This window comes from Cynocephalus volans, chromosome 8 (assembly GCF_027409185.1).
Source record: "Cynocephalus volans isolate mCynVol1 chromosome 8, mCynVol1.pri, whole genome shotgun sequence".
NCBI lineage: Eukaryota > Metazoa > Chordata > Mammalia > Dermoptera > Cynocephalidae > Cynocephalus > Cynocephalus volans.
This window is the reverse complement of record NC_084467.1, coordinates 95,875,504-95,896,285: the sequence shown is the minus strand read 5'-3', so window position 1 is coordinate 95,896,285 and position 20,782 is coordinate 95,875,504. Positions and strand designations below refer to the sequence as shown.

General features: G+C 40.3%; 1 protein-coding gene across 1 annotated transcript; it reads left to right on the top strand.

The window, feature by feature from the left end:
- Positions 1–1,309: 1,309 nt before the first annotated feature.
- On the top strand, positions 1,310–13,769 carry HENMT1 (HEN methyltransferase 1). The gene is made up of 8 exons (XM_063106289.1): positions 1,310–1,367; positions 1,983–2,081; positions 4,559–4,687; positions 5,930–6,042; positions 6,810–6,944; positions 11,349–11,528; positions 12,203–12,380; positions 12,994–13,769. The coding sequence occupies exons 2-8, from the start codon at positions 2,061–2,063 to the stop codon at positions 13,417–13,419; spliced, it is 1,182 nt and encodes a 393-aa protein (XP_062962359.1). The 5' UTR covers positions 1,310–1,367; positions 1,983–2,060; the 3' UTR covers positions 13,420–13,769.
- Positions 13,770–20,782: the final 7,013 nt, after the last annotated feature.

Here is a 20,782-nt window from a genome sequence, read left to right as displayed (position 1 = left end):
TGCTTTGCATATAGCAAGTATGTGTATTAGTTTGTTTCTATTACTTATAACAGAATAGGTGAAACTGGGTAATTTATAAAGAAACGAAATTTATTTCTTATAGTTTTGGTGGCTGAGAAGTCCAAGGTCCAGGGAACACATCTGGTGAGGGCATTCTTGGTGGTGACTCTCTACAAGTGAGTCAGGATGTCACACGGTGAGAATGGCCTGAGCAAGAGTGAGCTAATCTTCTCACTTGCCCTCCTTATTAAACCATCAGAACCACCCTATTACTCCATGAATAGATCAATCCATTCTCAAGGGCACAGTCGTCACAATCTAATCACCTCTTAAAGGACCCACATTTCAAATACCATAATTGGATTTCCCACCGTCCTAGCAATGTTACAATGGGGGTCAAGATTTAATGAGTTTTGCAGGGACAGTCAATCCACAACAGTAATTTTTTGAAAATACAGTTCCAATATATCATTTATGGTATGTCAATAGGTTATTAAGTACTACACACCACCTTTTCAGTTTTTTAAAATAGGAGTAAATTTTTTTTTTCCCAAAGAAGGCAACTCTGCTCCTCCCTGTATCCTCCTTATACTCTATTACAAACAGAAAAGTACAAACAGGAAAGAAAATACTGTAGTGCCAAGTTGAATCTCTTAGAGGGGAAGGACGACACGATACAGCAACTCCTTTAAAAGATCATACAGTTCCTTCCACGGCAGGCGGAAAAACCAGTTGGGGTTTGAAAAAACATTTTTCTTGTTCAGGTGTTAGTGGAACAACTTTACCCAGCCTAGAGTCTCATAGATTGTTCTGGGGTTGGAGTGGCGGCTGATTCGGACAGGAGCCGCCGCCGGCTGGCGCTGAGCCCGGCTGCCCCTCTTCCCGCCTTCCACCCGTCGGGACCGTGTTTAGGTCTTTGCTGCACACGGGGAGCGAGCGCCATGAACCCAACAGCCGCCGGGGCCGGCTGCGCTGCTCGCGGCCCGTGGACGCGCTCGATGCGGCGGCGCCTCGGCTCAACAGTCGTGGCGGCCGGGGCGGGTCGCAGGCGCGCGCTAGCCCGGGATGTGGCGGGCGGGGGTGGTGGTCCCCGCCACGGTTCGGAATAAAAGGTAGAAAATGGCTTAGGGGCATGCGCCACCGCGGCCGTTAAGAGACGCAAAACCGACGCCTTGGAGCGGAAATCCTAGAAGGATCGGCCGGACGGCAAACTCAGAAGACGCAGGGCCCGGGCAGCGCAGATGTTGCCGCGGGCGAGTGACGTCACGTAGCGAGGCCGCGCGTGCGTGTTTGTCAGGGGCGGAGTTCAGTACGGCTGCGGCTCTGCCTAGTCGGCTCTCAGTTCGGTGGTTTGCTTTTTCCTTTGGGTACGTTTCTTAGTCAAAAAGCAGTAGCTGCGAGGACTGGTGCTCTGTAAGGAATGAAACGCTCGCTTGAGTGAACAGAGCTTTATAATACGAGCTAGAGAATTACTCAAAAGCTAGGTGATTTACATGTTGCCTAAATTTCAGGCTAAGTTCTAGTTGATGGAGACAAGTGTGCAATAGAGAACCAAAATTTAAATTCAAGTCTGTGGGTGAATTGGATAGAACTAAGGAGCATCTTTAGCTTATCAAGTACTAAGGGCAATTTTTTCCTTAGAAATTTCAGTTTGACGATGTGTGGAAAAGTTACTGAAAGCAATTTGAGTGAGGTTGAGAGACTTAGCAATGAAATAGGGAGAACTCATAAGATTGTTGGGTTTGTATATAGTTGAACTAATAGTAAAAGGAAAGAATGGATGTTACTGCATTTAGCTGAGTTTGATGTAGTATTGAGTGATGTAATATGAGTGATGCAGTTTGAGTCTGTTCACTAATGTCTGATCCAGTATGGGATAAATTCTGTGGGTTAAATGGTAACATGGCAAGGGAAGGAGCGGGCTGGTCAGCATTTCTTCCTGGTGGCATCTCTCTTCTTTACAAAAACGGTGTATTTACCAGCTGAGTCGTTGCTGATTCTCTGATAGAAAGATTGAAGGACACATCTGCATTTTTGTTTCAACGGAAATTGGAAACAAAATGGAGGACAAGAACATACAGGTAATGCCACCCGTCTTAGATTGTATGACTCTCAGGAGTTATCACGGGGATGTACTGTGAGATAATTACAAGCAGAATTCATCGCAGTTGGGCCCTAGCCTTTACTGGGGTATTGGTTGAGATAAACAAGGATATACACAGATGAAATATCCACATTTGGTGTATATGAAGAAAAAAAGTTTTTATTTTTATCAGTTGTTAAAGTAGCAAAATCTGCTTTAAAAACACTAAGTTGAGACTGTCTCTGAGTTAGAAAAAAAGTAAAAATAACACTAAGTAGTATTTCTCTAATGTTAATAGTGCATATGGATCACCTGGGATTTTGCTGAACTTCAGATTCTGTTTGAGGAGATCCAGGGTGATCAGGGCCCAAGATTTTGCATTTCTCCGAAGTTTGCGGGTGGAGATGCCACTGGTTTGGGAACCACATTTGGAGTGTTGAGGCTGTGGATCCCTGCTTTACAATAGGTACACGTGGTAATTGGGCACTTGAGATGTGGCTAGTGGAACTGAGAAACTGAACTTTAACTTCATCTTTAATTTTAAGTTTAAAGTGGATATTCGATTTCATTGTTAGAAAATGTTTGGAGTAACTTTGGTATGTGAATATACATTTTAAATGTATATGTGTATATTTTTTTTCAGCTGGCTGGTATAGAGATTGAACCCTGGACCTTGGTGTTTTCAGCACCACATTCTGACCAAGTGAGCTCACCAGCCAGCCCATAAATGTATATTTTTTTGAAATCTGAATAGAGACAAATATTTCCAATGAAAATTTTGGAATTGAGATGCATAAGTGTAAAATATTGAGCACATTGGATTTTGAAGATTTAATATGAAAAACAATCTAAAATATCTCATATTGATTTCATGTTGAAATCAATTTTGAATATATTGGGTTAAATAAAATATTACAGTTAATTCCACCTTAAACTTAAGAAATATGCTACAAAATACTTGCATGCTTGGCTTTGTATTTTATTTCTATTGCATGGTACTGTAGCTACTGTAGCTATCAAGTGCCTTTTACTCCTTTATAATAATGTTTATAGGACAGCAGTAACAGCTTATGGATTAATCCTATAAATTCTGTTTTTCTTTCTTCCTCAGGGTCATGTTAAAGAAAAAAATTATTCTGACTGTATTTAGGACTATTGCAGTAAGAACATTGTAGTAGGGCCTAACTCTGAATACAGCAAAGACAGCTTGGGATATATAGCCAAGGAGCAGACAGGGTGTGAGTGGATGGAAAATGGAGAAGAGATATGGGGCTGGTGGTGGCTCACTTGGGAGGGCAAGGTGCTGACAGCACCAAGGTCAAGGGTTCGGATCCCTGTACTGGCTAGCCACCAGGGGGAAAGAAAAAATTAAGTGGAGATATCACAGGTAGGGAGTGGGTTCTTGATAAATCAAGTTAACAGGGTTCTTGCTGAAGGCAGGCCAAGAGCTTAGAGGTGGGGGTGAAGAATTTGATCAAATATCATCAGATACCAAGGGTGGGAGATTCTCTTGGCTTAGCAGAATTCTTGCTAACTGGGCTAGACAGGCCAAAGACTGGGCTGAGGACAAGGTTGAGGCCTAGACCAGAAGAGAGCTCGGAGGAGCCTGAGTAAGTTTTGATCAAGGAGAAAGTCATTTGTCAGTCATTATAAACATCTTCCAGCCTCTTGCCTACCTGGAGCACAGGCTTTGGCAGTTCATGCTACAAAAGGTCCCTTGTGGCTGGAAGGCTTCTAATTGTTTTTATTAAATGCATTTATTAGTAATATTTTCTGAAACTAAGCTATAGGAAGCATAAAGTCAGAATCTGACTTATTAAAAGACATGGGAGGAGGCTTACATGAATGTGGAGGAAATACAGTGCTGCCTAATCATGTTAGGACAGAGGGCTGTTAAATAAAATTTGTGGGAGGCCATTAATTTGGACTAGGCTCCTGCACTAAGCCTAACAGGCTAAACTAATATTGTAGTTTAATTAGAGCAGCTGAACTTTTAGTTAAATTGCAGGAGGCTCTGCAACCAATTAAGCTGTTTCTACAGTGCACTTCTGTTTCCTATAAATGCTGTCAGGTCATGTTACTGGTTGGAGTTCTCTTATCCTGCTCTGTTTCGGAGGGCTGCACGATTTGTGAATTTATTTTTTCTTTGCTCAAATAAACTTAGTTAAAATTTCATCTTTTCAGGGGCCGGCCCGTGGCTCATTCAGGAGAGTGCATTGCTGATAACACCAAGGCCGTGGGTTCGGATCCTATATAGGGATGGCTGGTTAGCTCACTGGCTGAGCGTGGTGCTGACAACACCAAGCTAATGGTTAAGATCCCCTATCTTTAAAAAAAAATTATCTTTTCATTTAACAGGGGTGTTTCAAGGCCAGTGTGTTCTCCAAGGTTATTGGGATAATAAAGCTCCCCCTCATTTAATTTTTAAGTCATACTTGATTTGGAACCGTTCTCCTTTTTTGTTTGAACTTTCAGTGCAATAGTGTGGTTGATGGTAATTTTGAAGAAGTTTCCAGGGAAAAAGTAATTCAGTTTAAACCTCCATTGTACAAACAACGTTACCAGTTTGTTAAAAATTTAGTGGATCAACATGAACCCAAGAAGGTAGGTATTTCTCTTTTCAAACATTTAATGATTAAGACTGCCTTATGAAGTGTTTTACAATACCCTATTAAGGAGAGACTTTTCAAAGGGATTATTGCAGTAGGGAGAATGCTGTGACCATAATGTCCACAAGTATCTCAAGAATTAAGCAAAAAGGTTTTCCTTTTACAGAGAGGCGTAAACAAACCTAGAAAGTGGGGGCAGGCGGGAGGCTCTGCAGTGAGCCCTTTCTTGGAACACAAAGCATAGGTGGATTCCTTTAGCCATTTGCCAGAAGCACGGGGCTCAGGTAAAATTCAACATTGCCAGGTCCAAATTTGAAGAAAATCGTGAGATTTTGCAGTTGAAAGTGATTTTGTAGGCACTACATTTCTAGTCAGAACATTAGGCAAACTGATATGGCCACAGGTATTGTGGTTCTTTTTAAACTAGGTAATGGGCCTACTTGGCTATCTTCAGAGGAAGGTCATGGTTTCATATGACATACATGCATACCTACCTGATTGCTGTAGTAATAGATTGGATGTTCTGGATGCAGACTAGATGCTGGTAAGCTGAAATTTCTAGATGAAAGGTTTCTTTTTCTGCTTGATAATGAAGACTCAGTTAAGATTCCTCTTTGTGAAGGTTTCTGTTATTTAACTGCACCGCTGCTGTTTCTACACTTGCACACAAAGCTGCAGGTATTTGTTTACATCTTTGTATCCATGCAGGCATGTGTATTCACTTGAAACATCTGCAGTTGCCTTTTTGGCAGCTCAGAGTTCAATATGGAATTTCATATGGCTTGACTTAACTGCTTTATCAAGAAAGAAATTAAATGAATGTCTTTCATGTGTGAGAAATGAATCAAAGCAAAGTTTTAGGAAGCCTTAGTTTGCTGAAGTGATACCAAGATTATTTAAGACTCCTAGTTCTGATTCAGAATGGAAAAACTGAGTGCATACCTAATTGTTTCTCTTTAGTCTGATATAGACAATAGCAATTGTTCTGGAATAGGAGTGGCTCTTTCTATTTGACTTTCATCAATTAGAAATACTTATTTATGCCCACAGGCTTATAAAGTCTTGAATTAATTTGCTTTTTGTGTACACTATTCTGTCAAAAAGATCCTTCCATATAATAGTTTTATTATGAGTTCATTAATTGATACACACTCCACCCTTCCCCTCCAAAAAAAGTTTTTGATCGTACTTGACTGACTACAAATGTCTTTTAAATAATATTCTGCCTCATCTACAGGTTGCAGACCTGGGATGTGGTGACACTTCGCTCATAAGACTGCTAAAAGTCTACCCATGCATTGAACTTCTTGTCGGAGTAGATATTGATGAGGATAAATTACGATGGAGAGGGTAATTCCTAGTTTCTTAAAGAATAATGCATTAATGTAAAACTAGTGGCATTATTAATTACACTTAAAATGTCAATTTTATGCAACTTGTTTTAAGAGATTAGGACTACTGGGGAGTTTCAAGCTCACTGAATCATAAGGCTTTGCCATAACACTAATTGGCTGTATACTTTATGCATAATATCTGTATTTTGTTTCTACCAACTTATAAAGTATAGCCTCAATTAGTCATTATAATAGTGAAAGTATTGTAAATTCAATTTCAGATGGCAAAATCTCATCACTTTAATGCCAGAGACATAATTTATAGCAGAGGATTCAAAATGTCCCAGAGCACTAGGGCAAAGGCTTCCTCTTCCATCTTGAACCAGAGCATTTCTCCTATCTCGTGTGGTATAAGTGTGTAAGATTTCCAGATTGTTTTAATGTTTTTCTCTTAAAGAACAAAAATGTGAAAATCACTGATCCTCCCCCCCCCAAAAAAAGGAAAGAAAATCACTGATCCAAATGGTGAGCTGGAAGACCAAAAGTATTACAAATGAGAACAATGTCAAATATTCAAAATCTTGTTCTCATTAACCAGTAACTTCTCATTGTGAGAGGAAGTTGCCCTGTGGCCTGGTTTATTGATATAAGAAAAACAGGCTATGTCAGACTTATATTAATAAGGTAGAAGGATCTTATTAGAGGATCTGAGTTCAGTGAATGTTGAGATTTTTCTACATAGATTGTGTTCAAACTGTTTCTTCTGCAATAATTCTTTTGCAGGGATAAGTTATCTCCCTTCATGGGGGATTTTCTGAAACCCCGGGATCTGGATTTGACTATTACCTTGTATCATGGCTCTGCTGTGGAGAGAGACTCTCGTTTGCTTGGATTCGACTTGATAACATGTATTGAATTGTAAGTTTTAAACTGATATTATACTTAAATTGATACTGATAGTGTACTGTATAACTGCTCATTTGAAAAATCTTGAAGAATTAGTCTCAGTAATTGTAGTGTCCTAAATATTTAGGTCTTGATTATTATTTATAAAGAAAATTGCTCAGAATATCTTTTCACTCTTCTTTTTTCAACTTTTGGTGCCCAGAAAGTAATACTCCAAAGTGAAGGCCTCAGAAGCAACCTCAAAACCAATTTTCCTCTGACCTTCTCTTGCCCTTCTGTCCCAGCTTCATTCTCCCCCGAGGCATGCCATAGATACTAGATTTCTTCTTCCCCAGGCAGATCATAGATATACTCTAACCTCCTCCCCTGAACCCCCTTTTTGTCTTAGAGCTGGCCATAAAGAAATTCTCTGACCTACCTTGTCTGCTTATAGGTCATAAGACCCCCATTCCAGAAATGGTCCTGCCTAATATCCTGGAGGAATGAATGATACACAGAGAGAAAAATCTGAATAGATAGGCCTTGTTGGGTTTTCCCACTCAGTCTATTAGCATTAAATCACACTTTTCTTGTCCAGTCACATTTCTACAACACTGTGCCTGCTTCATAGAACTTAAGCATAAATATGGACAGTTTTCCCTATATCTTTGGGTCTTCATTCTGTAGGCTCCCATATCATGTAAAACTATGATGTAATAAAATTTTGTTATGCCTTTTCTTCAAATTAATCTGTTTATTAGGTGATTTTTTTAGAGAACCTTCAGGGGGTTGAAGGGGATATCTTCCCTTGGCCCCTACACAGTACTTTACTTGGAAATTTCAAGTGTACAGATGAGGTGCAAAAAATAAACAGTACCAAGAGCATCCATATACCCTTTATCCAGATTCAACTATTAACATTTTCCTTTTTCTTTATCATTTGTCGCTGGCACATTACTAGAGTTCCATTCAGTCATTAATAATTAATCCAGTCCATCATCATATTGCATGAATATGTCTCCCAGGGTGAGGCCACTCAGGTTGCAGGCTTCCATTCAATCTTGTCAGGTTTCAAAAGCAAGGTGCTCTCAGCAAACATAGCTTCACCCTTTCAGGCATCTAGTATAAGTGAGCTAAGAGACACTATCATCTCTTGCTCTGAGCCTCTTTTGAAGTGTTAATATAATATTGGATATTCCTTATTTCATAACACCTTTTTTTTTTTGTACCCTCAGCTACTGTTCTTCCTTCTCTCAGTAAGTTTATATGGGGCATCCACCTTAAAGGGGCTCTTAAGCACAGCATTTGCCCTGACCTGGGTATTGGGTATATTCAGCAGGTAAATATCATTGTAAAGCCAGTTCCATGTGGCCTACATATGAAGCATACCAGCTGCTTCATCTGTGATGTTTGACTTGGCACATACAGGGGAAGTTAGGCAGTCCCCTTTCTCAGGGTAAACAAACCTTACTATGGTTTTTATCCAGTCCCCAGGCTGGCTGTTGGCTCTTCCCTTGGGAATAACCTCCTGTGTGTCTGTATCATATGTGGCCATCTATGATTGTTCTATAGTGAGTCATGGGTCCTTCATCAACCCAAACATACTCCTGTACTATGCAGCGTTAAAAGCAAATATACTCCTCCTAAATTTGACTCTCAGAATCCATTTTAGTAAAGCAAGAATCTGATGATACCAGTCTACAAAATGAGAGAATTCCTTCACATTATACCCATTAGTTTCAATAGTTGCTTGGTTTTGCCATTCCCCCACATTGACTGCCTTCTTGGTTATCACAGGTCTTAGAGATACTTTCTGTTGTCCCTGCATAATTATTCTCTTGGGGCGCAGCTTTGAGGCTAGTGGCTGAGGTTCAGCCCATCTGAAATCTGAGCTTTGGTCTAGCATCAAGGTATGATCCTGTACTCTCTTTTAATTTCATTTTAGTTATTGCAGATAACAATAACCAAAGGATTGAATATTTTGCTTCCCCCCCCCCCCCGGTGTATGGCCAGTATGGGGATCCAAATCCTTGGCCCTGGTGTTATAACTAGTTTGCATTTCCTTATGCATCCATTGAACCAAGTCTCCAGGAGTTGGATCCATTTCTAAATTCCACTGGTAACTTAGAGTAACTGACTGCAGCACAGCTGTGGCTCCATACCATGGGTGACCACGTGGCCACCCAGGAATCAAAGATTCCTCATCTTGCACCCTTTCATCCTTTTTCTTCCAAAGCCACATGTTTCCATGAGCCAGAGCCATTCTAGCAAATCCCACTTCGCTGACGTCAAATGAATGAGGAAAAAAACCCACAAGCTATTTCCCTCTGCTCTCACAGCACAATCATCAACACAGAAGACTGATCTCTGCTCTGTGACTAAATTGTGGGGATTTCTCCCTACCAGCGAGCAATCAGTTCTGCAGCGGATACCAGCTAGGTGTCCTCTAATTCACGTTTGATGCTATCTCCCTGGAGATAGTGTCAGATCCCATAAAACTGTGACCCACTTCAGAAACCAGACCCAACCCCAGGTCATTTTATCTGTGCTTCTAACCCACTGATCAGGGTTCCCACAACCCCTTCCTCAGGTTGATTGATTTGCTGAGTGGCTCACAGAACCCAGGGAAACATGTCTTCCTGTTTGTGCATTTATTATAAAGGGTACATATGAAGAAATACATAGGGTGAGGTATGGGGAAAGGGGTACTGAGTTTCCATGCCCTCCCTTGGGGCACCGCCCTCTAGGAACCTCCACATGTTCAGTCGTCTAGAAGTTCCTCCACTCTATGATTACAGTTTTGCTTTGCCTTTTTCTCTTACAACTAATAAGCAGTCTGGGAGACACATTGAGACCATGCAGATGTCTGGCCAGTCATCTGTATTTCTCCCTAGATTTAGCCTTATGAATGATTCTTGTCTGACCTAATCTTTATTACATGGGGACAAATGATTTTTGCAATCCAAGTACTCCCGCTACATTTACCAAAAAACCTTTGGCATTTTACCATGAGCATAGAGCTGTCCCTTCTCCCCGTTTATCATCAGTATGGGAACTCATGAATTCCTATTTTTTAATGGTTTGTGTTTTGTTACTGCACTTAATTTATAGCAATCCTCCCTTATCGTAGGTTTCACTTTCTGTGGTTTCAGTTACATGGGAGTCAACCATGGTCTGGAACTATTAATTGGAAAATTCTAGAAACAAACAATCCATAAGTTTTAAAATGCAGCCTGTTCTGAGTAGCGTGATGAAATCTCATGCTGTCTCACTTCGTCCCACCTGGGATGTGAATGATCCCTTTATCCAGTGTCTCCACACTGTAGATGCTGCCCGTTACATTTTTTTTTTGGCTGGCCAGTACAGGGCCATTAGTCACTTAGTATCTGTCTCAGTTATTAGATCAGCTTTTGTGGTATCATAGTGCTTGTGTTTAAGTAACCCTCATTTTACTTAAAAATGGGCCCAAAGTGCAAGAGTAGTCATGCTGGTAATTTGGATACACCAAAGAGAAGCCGTAAAGTGCTTCTTTTCAGTGAAAAGGTGAAAGTTCTTGACTTAATAAGAAAAAAAAAATCATATGCTGAGGTTGCTAGAATCTGTAATAACAAATGTTCTATCCTGAAATTGTGAAGGAAAAAGAAATTTGTGCTAGTTTTGCTGTTAACACTTCAAACTGCAAAAGTTAAGGACACAGTATGCGATAAATGTTTAGTTGAGATGGAAAAGCTGTAAATTTGTGGGTGGAAGACATGAACAGAAAATTGTACTGAGTGACGGCAGTTTGGTTTGGTACTTTGTGTGGCTTCAGGCATCCACTGGGGATCTTGGAAGGTATCCCCTGTGGATAGGGGGGACTATTATCCAATCTACAGTCCATACTCAAAATTCATCAGTCGTTCCACTAATGTCTTATTATAACTATTTTAAAATTTAGCCATAATTTAAAATGGTCCAGGATCATACAGTGCATTTAGTTGTCATGTCTATTTCATCTCCATTAATCTGGAACAGGTCTGCTCAGTCTGCTTTGTCTTATTTGCCCTTGATATTTCTGATGAATATCAGAATGTTCCTCAAATTGGGTTTGTCTGTTTCTTCATTATTAGATTCAGGGTATGCATTTTTGACAAAAATACCATAGAAGTGATGTTTGTATCCTTCTTGTGCATTATGTCAGCTCAAATACCTTTTCTAGGGGTATTGGTAATGAGGCTTATACATGAAAGGACTTTAGCTGGATAAGGGAGGACCATGGTGGAGTTGGGGGTGGAAACGATGAGAGTATATGAATAATTGTTCTTAGGTCATTTGAGCATTATTACATATTCAGAGAAGAGAGAAACCGGTGTAGAGGTGGATATTGTTTTGCTAAATCAGAAAGATACTTGCAAATGAAGCTAGATTTTATTATATCTTTCCCATTAACCATTTTAGAATAGAACATTTGGATTCAGGTGATCTGGCCAGATTTCCTGAAGTGGTATTTGGGTACCTGTCTCCAGCCATGGTCGTCATCAGCACACCAAACTCTGAATTCAATCCCCTGTTTCCTATAGTGACCTTAAGAGATTCAGATCATAAATTTGAGTGGAACAGAATGGAGTTTCAGACCTGGTAAGTTCAGAAGAGTTTTTGTTTGTTTTGAGTTTTGGGATCCTTCTGGAGTTTAAAATCCTAGGAAGTAAATCTTGATATGTATATATTACCCAAATTGTTTCGTATTTTATTCCAATAAAATTGATTCCCAATATGTGTCTTAACATGAAATAAAATCATAAAGGGACTGCCACTTTTGGGCAAGTGTGGAAAGGGTGTGTGGGCACCAGGTACCTTCTCTGTGAAGACGTCTGCAGTGTTGGTGTGGAGATGAAGAACAAAACAGAGGGAAGGTTTGGGGCTGTGAGGGTGAGCCTCATGCCCCTGCCCAGGGGTATCTCCTCTGGTGTGGTCACATTTTCTGGTGTAATTGCAAACCCAAATAGGCTATAAGGGGTTGTAGCCCTTGTGGTCTCCTTGTCCACCCCTATGCACTGCCCTATGACTTTCCTTTTCTCTTCCACATTATTGTGGTAACTTGAAAACCAATATTGTAACATTGCCTCTGCTCCTGACAGAAATAAAGCAAACCTGTGATGTGGCATTATGTAGTGTTGTAGGAACTTGTAACTCAGAAGTATTTTAGTTCATTGCATTTTTCATGTTTTACTGTACTACTGACCAGAGTTGTTGCTTATTTAATGATAGCTCTAAACTTAGAAAAATGATTTCTTTCCTTATTTTGATATCAGGGCTCTATGTGTGGCAAATTGCTACAATTACTCTGTGGAGTTTACTGGTGTGGGGGAACCACCAGCTGGAGCTGAGAGCGTCGGATTCTGTACCCAGATAGGCATCTTCCGGAAAAATGGAGGAAGGGCAACGGAATCATGTGTTTCAGAGCAGCACCACCAACATGTTTATAAAGCTGTGAGTATTCTTTATGAACTAGCTGTCAGGGCAAGAAATACATTTATTAGGATGGTGAACCTTTTTTTTTTTTTGGTGAGTCCCCAAAGTAGAGATGAGTGTAAATGACCTTCTTCTGAGGTTCTCCCTAGGAGAATCCTTCAGGACCCACCACTGCTGGCAGGGTTGGCCTAGGGTACCCTTCTAGACTGTCAAGAGAAAAGCCAGCAGGAGTTACTTCCCAGCTGCCTCAGGAAATGACCACGTCAGAACTGTGCCTCTAGGCTTCTCACACCCTTTTGGTTTAAAGATGTGGGGTGAAGAAACACATTATCCCTTTTAACTGAACCATTTTTCTTTTTTCACCCTTTTCCCTGTAATATCAGGTAGGAATAATGGATTAGTGTGAATTGGTAGAAGCCTGGCTCAGAGGCATTGGGCATTAGAATTAGAAAGCAAATCAGATAGTTGTCTGTGTGTCAGTAGTTTGACTCCCATGATAATTGAGGCATTTACGATTAGCAGGATCAGACACATCCAGTATGTATGTACAGTTAATTCTTATGTGGCAAAAAGTTACTGTTGGCTTTGAAAATTTTCCTCTATTCTAAGGGTTTTGTTTTTTCCCCTTCAGGTTTTCACAACCTCATACCCAAGTTTGAAACAGGAAAGATTCCTCAGACTTGTGTTGGTTAACGAAGTGTCCCAACAAGTGGAAAGCTTGCGAGTGAGGTATCTGCGAAGGCTGAAAGAACAGGACAGGGAATCTGGTAATGAGCCAAAAGACACTGGCTGCTCAGAAACCCACATCCCATGCTTTGGACCAGTCTTCACAGAGGATGAAAAAGCCAGAATAGAGAAGTCTCCCAAACCCTTCTGCGTTGGAGATAAGTTTTTTGTACCCCTGCAAAGACTTCTTGCTTATCCCAAGCTGAACCGCTTATGTGCAGAGGAAGAGATGATGAGATCAGTCATTGCTGACTCAGTAGATTTGAGTGTTGATGGTTCTGCAGTGGTGGTTGACCTGCATTATTATTCTGATTATGTGTTTGATTTTTGAGCCATCCTTATTTCCTGAAATTCAGGGTATCAGTGATAGTCAGGCTCACTTAGAATTTAATTTAAACTTTTTATGTAGTCATGATACAAATAACTTTCAAAATTTTAACACCCAAGTCCATGTCGCAAGCTGGTAGACAGATATGCTGGACATATAGCAATGCTGCTGTAAACCTGAGAAAGGTGTTAGGGTTTAACTGAAAGTGGTGTGCTTTCCTTTGACATTAGAATTTTTCTTTGATGTTTTCCCAGTGGTGAAATTGGATGTGGTAATCTGTTAATTTTGAACTTATTTGTGCATGTGTTAGAGCCATGTGTTGAATGTGACATTAAAAAAATAATTATCAAATATGCTGTTTAAAACTTTTTCCCAGGAGGTGAGTGTAGCTTTAAAATCTTTCTAGGATTCTCTGTCTCCTTTGGACCAAATTCTAACCTCTATAATACTTAAACTAAAACATTATACAAAACAGAAACATAGGTGTTTGAGGGGCGTAGAAGCCTCTTCATGACGTAAATGCTGTCCGTGTTTTTTGAGCACCCTTTTCTCCAGGAGCTTCCTAGTTGGAATTGGGGTGGTAGTCACAATGGGAGAAAGAAATACAGCTTCCCATGATGAGGGGGAAAACAGTGGTTTAAATGAGATATTTCTTTCTGAGGCATTTGAGTCCTGAGGTCTTAAAGACCCTGATGTCCATCTTGCTTGTGGTTTACTTAGCTTGCCACTTCAGGGACAAAGATGGAGACTTGAGTTTTAGCTACCTCTAGCTTATTCCAAACCAGCAGAAAGGAAGAGAAGAAGAGGGACAAAGGGCTTCTGCCAGCTCTCTGGTCAGGTTTGCTACAAGTTGTTATGCGGCAAGACTGCCTACTTCCTGTTGACCAGAATGAAGTCTTATGGCCGCCTGCAGCAGCAAAGGAAGCTGGGAAGTGGAGTCTTATTCTGGGAGGCCATGTGCCTACGTGGTGATCTGCCAAGGAACAAGGGGAGAAAGGAAGGACACGTGGCAACTAACCGTCTTTGTCACAACTGGAATATCCTGACCAACCTGAAATGGGGGTTGTGCTGGTGCAGTTGGCGCCTGGGAAATGTTTCTGGAGACAGTGATTCTAAAGCTGGGTTTTAAAGGGTTAATAATTAAGTAGATGGAAAGAGGATTTTGTGGTGGTGGTTGCTGGGGAGAATGAAGGGATTCTGGAAGAAAACAGTCTTTTAATCACATAACCACTACTAACCAACTGTTTTCTCCTTAAATTTCAAGCACCTACACTGATTTCCCCCAGATGCTTAACCATGCCCATGATGTAAAGAGTTGCATCTCTTCCCACCCCCACCTCCATCCCCACAGCCCCGTCTGTCCTCATCTTTCTAGGCTTCTGCACAACTTTCACCCTAAGGCTCTCTTCTCATAGTTGCTCTTCTATGTTAGAGCATCCTGTACCTACATTCTTGAGATATTTATGTCTTTACCCCCCACCTTGATAAAGGCCTTTATTTGCACATCAAAAGGTGCATGAATACTCTAATCCAGGTGTCAGCAAACACTCTTATAGGGCTAGATAGTAAATCTTTGCAGGCAATCCTCTCTCTATCACAACCAATCAACTCTGCTTGAGTTGAGTCATAAAAGCAGCCACAGATAATACATAAGCAAGAGAGTGTGCCTGTGTTCACTAGAACATTTGTTAAAAAAGGAAGCTGCCAAATTTTGTCCATAATTTGCAGACCTTTGTTCTAAACAAAAAGTCACACACCCCTACCCTTTAGCAGCACAGAAATGGTGGTCTTTCTAAAGAGAAAAAGCAATTAGAGATTTAATTCCCTACTGCTACAAATTCCTATTGCTATAAATGCAGAAGCAGCCAAAGTCAGGTTTGCTAAGGGAATTTTTATCTCATTTATGTGTTAAGTGGGGGGAAATAACCACATTATAAAGTTCTTGTAAACACTAAGGGTATATAGTGCCTGGCACAAGGTAAGTGTTCCATCCGAGGTAGCTGTGTTAATCTTAGGAAGTGTCAGATAATTTCAACATCTGTTCTGGATAGTAAGGCTCATTCTTATATCTAGGCAGCTAATTGTCACAGCACTGCACGTTGTAGACCTAGAGAATGAACATTGTCATTCTTCCGTGAGACTGTTTCTAAGAGGGATTGGTCAAATACCTACCCAGCAGGTTTTAGGAAACAAGCAGAACAGTGGCAACTCTGCATTTGATATGTGTAGAATCCCTTCTGCTCACTATACAGAATGAGTTGTATGTAGCTCCATGCCAGATGTGTGGTGCTTCACAGACACTGCAGAGTGTGGGGATCTGCTGAAACGAGGTATAGTCCTTTCCAGCCCTACTCCTGTTAATTAAGCTGTTATCTGCTCTTCCTTCACAACCCCTCATAAGGCAGCCCAGGGTGTGGCTCTGGATGGCCAATCTCTCCTCTTCCGTACTCCATTCAGTTCTGAGAAAAAGTTTCCAGGAGCTTTCTGAGGGGGGGTATGGGAAAGGAACTTTCTGGGCTCTTAAAATATTTGTGCTATCTCCACATCTGAAATTTCATAGTCATATGCCTTCTTATGAGTGGGCTTTTTAGGCCCCTTTTATCTGGGAAAGTTTTTATGTGATAACTTTAATAAATTTTCTTCCCTTTGCTTTCTTATTGGGGAACTCCAACTGGTTACATATAGTACCTTATATGTTAGGCAAAGCATATTTGTTGCTATCATAATCCCAGGGCTAAGCCTTGGTTTTAGATCATGTGGTTTGAGACACTTTCTGGTTGCAGAGATTGTTAGAGGGGAAACACATTCTATCTCAAGCTTAAATTCCGGCTGAAACTTGACCCTAAGATGTTTGAAATCTTGATGAGGAAGGTGGTTGCTACCTTTCCCCCAAACCTCCTTCCAAGTAAAACCCAAAAGCAAACAAAAACCAAACCCCCAAATCCTGCCAATTAAAAATGGCAAATAGTTTTTTTCTATAATAACCTTAAAAAATTTTAATTCCAAAGTAAAAGATTAAGACAGTTCAGAACTATATAGAATTTAAAGTAAACTTTGTAATAAAGACTTTAAAGTTTTACCCTTAATACCTGCCCTCCTACCCCTCTTGGAAACTTGTGGCCTCTCAACTTGACTGCTTCTCTTGGAGGGAGCAACCCTGTCCGCCATTCCTCGTAGAATTCCAGCAGATAAAGTATCCTTCTTTGATACCACCAATTATTTTGCATAAATGGTATTTACTATGTTTTTGATGCAACTTCCTTTATCATTGGCAATATATTTTATAAACACATCCATTCTTTATTGATTACATGCACTTTTACAAAACATTAATAGTAATGCAGAAAAGTTCATGCTAAGAAATCCAAATTGCTCCTAAGGATATAAAGGGGAAATGTTCTCAACATTTTGCCCCCTTCCTCCCCATTTCACTCCTTAGAGACAACTATCAAAGGTATCTTATGTTTCTTCCCAATTAACTACAAGTAGAGTCCAGTTTTGTAAGAACCAGTGGCCTTCTCGGGGACAGAGTATTCCTCTTTTCCTAGGGAAACCCATGTAGTTTGTAAATGTAAGGCAGAGAGACCTCAAGAACAGAAACTTAAGATGCTTTTGCTCCAAGGAATTCAACTGCACTATGTGGCAGCTGAACTCTTCGGAGCAACGTGGTTCTGTAGGGGGCCGGGTTTCATCTGCAGGTTTTTCTTTGAGAGAAAGTTCTCACCACCACTCACCACTGCCCTCCCCCTGGACTAGATATGAAATGTGTTACTAGGTTTTAGTTGGACCATCCCTGGCCCTGGAGATCTGGGGAAGATTTGCCTCCAACTCCTATTTCCATGGTCTGAGCAACTCCAATACCCTTTTTAAGATGTCTGCGATTTCCTAGAAGCTTAAGTTATCACAGTACTGCTTGCCTTCACATTCAGTTCCCACACGTTGAGACATGAAACTCGACCCCTTCAATGTTTCCACAAGAGTCTCCAAACGCCATAGATGTCCGCCCTACCCTTTTCCTCCCACAGCAGCAGCAGCACCCACACCCAGCTCCCATCCTTCACTGTCATCTCTTGTCTGATTTCTGTCCTTCTTCTCTACAGCATGTCCAGCAGTTTAGCGCTCTTATAGTACTGTTCTCAGCACTCAATTCTGTGAGTGGTTATCAAGGAATAATTGCAAATAAAGGTAATTCCCTCAGAGCCTGGATGCCAACAACATAAAAAAAATCTTCACCTCATTATACCTGGTCTGGTGGAGATTGCGTGTGTTGAGCATTGGCAGGAAGTCAGGGACTGAGCAGCATCAGTGGTGGTAATGTGGAATTTTCTGAACATTGAGCTTTGAGAACCGTGGATTTCTGTCTTTATGGAGGATGCTAGGTGTTAACTACAGCAAATATGGTTGGTCGTTATATGATGCACATCTTTGGGGAGATCCAGAAAAAAGGGACACAGGAATATTGCTGAGGGTCTAGCAAACAAGCTGGTAGGAGCTGGAAGTCATAGGAATTTGTACAGTTAATGTTAAATACAAGTTTTTGAAGCCAGTGGCATGCCAGTTACACACCTTTTATCTTGAAAATTAACAATTCATGCCTTCCCCCCAGCCCTCTTCTGCCCATTTATCTGTTGGGTTCTTAATGTTTCTGTCAGATTGTATGTACTCTTTGCTTGCATTCGTTTTGCCTCCATTGCTGCATTTATCCCATTTCTACCTATTCCATTTCATCCCCTATACTGTGACTCAGAATTAGTCAAATTAAGCTGTTCATTTTATTGTCTTTCCCAGAAACACTACTCCCTGCTTGCACACCTCATCCTTGACCTATCGGACCCTTGGCTTTCGTTGAATAGGCCTGTGTTTTCCCACTGCCCCGCCTTTGTCCAGGCCTGTCCCTGTCTGTGTGCTCTTTATTATGCTGCCCACCCAGTGCTTTCTGGTAGAAATCCTCGTGGAACTGTACTTACAGAATCTTTCATGAATCCCACACCAAAGGAAACAATTGTACCTTATTTAAGCAGAATATGCAATGCTTTAAAATCTTTTTTGCAAGTACTTCAAGGTATTACAAATTATTACTGAAAAAAATACAATGTGTGTATTTCCTCTGCTCTTAATTCCATGGAATATATGGGAAATAGACACAGGATCACTTGGGAAAGGTGGATTTGAAGTTCAATGCCAGAAGGTGGCACACTTTTCCTACTTAATGTACACACTTGCTTTGAGGACTTCTTGATATAAATGAGGAGCAAAAGAAACTCTTAGCCATGCCAACTTTCTGTAGAGTTTTGCAATTTTTTGCAATGCACTCTCAGGAAAATCACTGTTGAGATGGATTTTAAAGATCTAGTGGTGAAATCCGTTTCTCAAGAGAAACGGTTGAGGAGACATCTTAACCAAGGTGAATTATAACTGCATAGGAATAGGGCCTAAGCTAATTCATATAGGAAGGTCTCTGACATTTCCTTATTACACAGGCTCTTATGGAATAGAAATCACTGACCCAGGGAATGTCTAAATTTAAACCTTCCTTGTCTGTTTCCTAATTATTTGTTACATTATGTAAAATGTGGGATAGATTAACTCCATCAATGATTTGTTACCTATCATACAAATGGAAGGAAAGATTTCATTATGTGCTACTACCAGATAAGTGACACATATGTACAGGAAAGGAAGAGGTGAAAATATGTGAGAGAAAGGGAAGGATGGACAGAGGAAGAGGAAAGCCACTAGTTGTTAAGGAAAGGTGGGCTAAGTCATAAGAAAGAAGGCTGGGCCTAGGAACTCCATACCAGAGATGTGAGAAAGGAGGTCTGAGGGGGAAGACCAGCGGTCCTGCCAGCTTCTGCTGTGATCTGGTTCAAAGTCAACCTGGGTCATCCTGTAGGATCCTGTGTACTGGGGAGGAGTTTGGAGGGTTTCCCATAGAGTGCCCGTACCATACCCCCTTTCTGCCAACAAGCAGGGTGCTTTCTTCTTAGTCTCATAACCTTTTATAATCTGTACTGTCCAGAGAAGCCTGACAATCTGCAGAGAAGGATATGGGTTCAAAATCATACTAAACCATAGTTCTTTATTAATCTTAAACTGCTATTATAATTTGAATACCAGCAGAGGGAACAGGTTGACATTGTTTTTTCCCCTCTGAGGACATTCTAGTCAAAGAGAAGAACAGTCTGTACAAGGGTATGGGTGACACTGAATATCATCTAAGTAATGATCTTAAACTCTAATAGTGGCACATTTAATAACCATCTGTGTGTCCAACACTAGAACTAATATATGGATGTAGATGCTACACAAAGGCAGATTTTGGCTTGATAAAACACTGTGTGTACTAAATGGCATCCTCCTAATCTTAGCTCATGTTTTCTTTGTTGCCAATAGAGTTGGCGGTATTATCGCCATCCTAGATTAGAAAACAGGTTCAGAAGGGAGTTTCTATTCAGACTCAGGGTTGTCTTGCTCCCAAGCCCATGTCCATGCCACTGCAGGGGCTGCTTCCAGGTTCAAAGAGATGTCGGCCACTGAAGGCGTGCAAGTCTGAGCTATACTACTAGTAATAAGAGAAACCCTTGGGAAAAGTTATATTGGCCTTTTCACTGCTGTTTTCTTGGCATAATTTTCTGACAATCTTAACTAATATTAAATATAAAGATCATCTGAACTTTTAAGATATGATTTTTATTGAACCATGTATAAGAGTCACGTTTATATTATTATGAACACTTTACAAATAAGAAAATTAGTTTTTGTTAAAAAAAAAATTCCTGGATTTATCATTGTACAGTTGAAACAAATATAATACATAAATATGAAGGTCATTCTCCAAGTATTAGAACAGAATACTGATAGAATCACTTCAATAAAATTTTCTGTAAACATTTACATGATTATACACACATGCTGTATCAACTTCCAAAGGATCAAATAAATACACGAGGAAAGTAATACCCAAAATAAGATGTATTTCTAAAAAATGAACTTATATACTTTAAATGTCTTCTCCTGCATAGGATTTGGTCAATATCAGCAGAAGAATTTTGTTATATACATAACACTTGAGACATTTGAAAATGCAGAATACCTTGTGTAAACTTTGTCAGCTTTGTAATGGGGAGTAGCCACATAGACTACCCACATGACCATTTAAAATATACTGTATATACATTTATCTTATGAAAATCACATACATAAGGGAATAAGGCCTTTAGTTCCAGAGCAGTCTTAAACAGGCTTAATATAGGTATATTTTAATTCTTTATGCTTTAGAGTTCATATTTTTTAACATCTTAGCTATTAAAATTATGCATAGTACCTATGCCAACATGAGTATCAGCAATAACACAATTTCAACTAC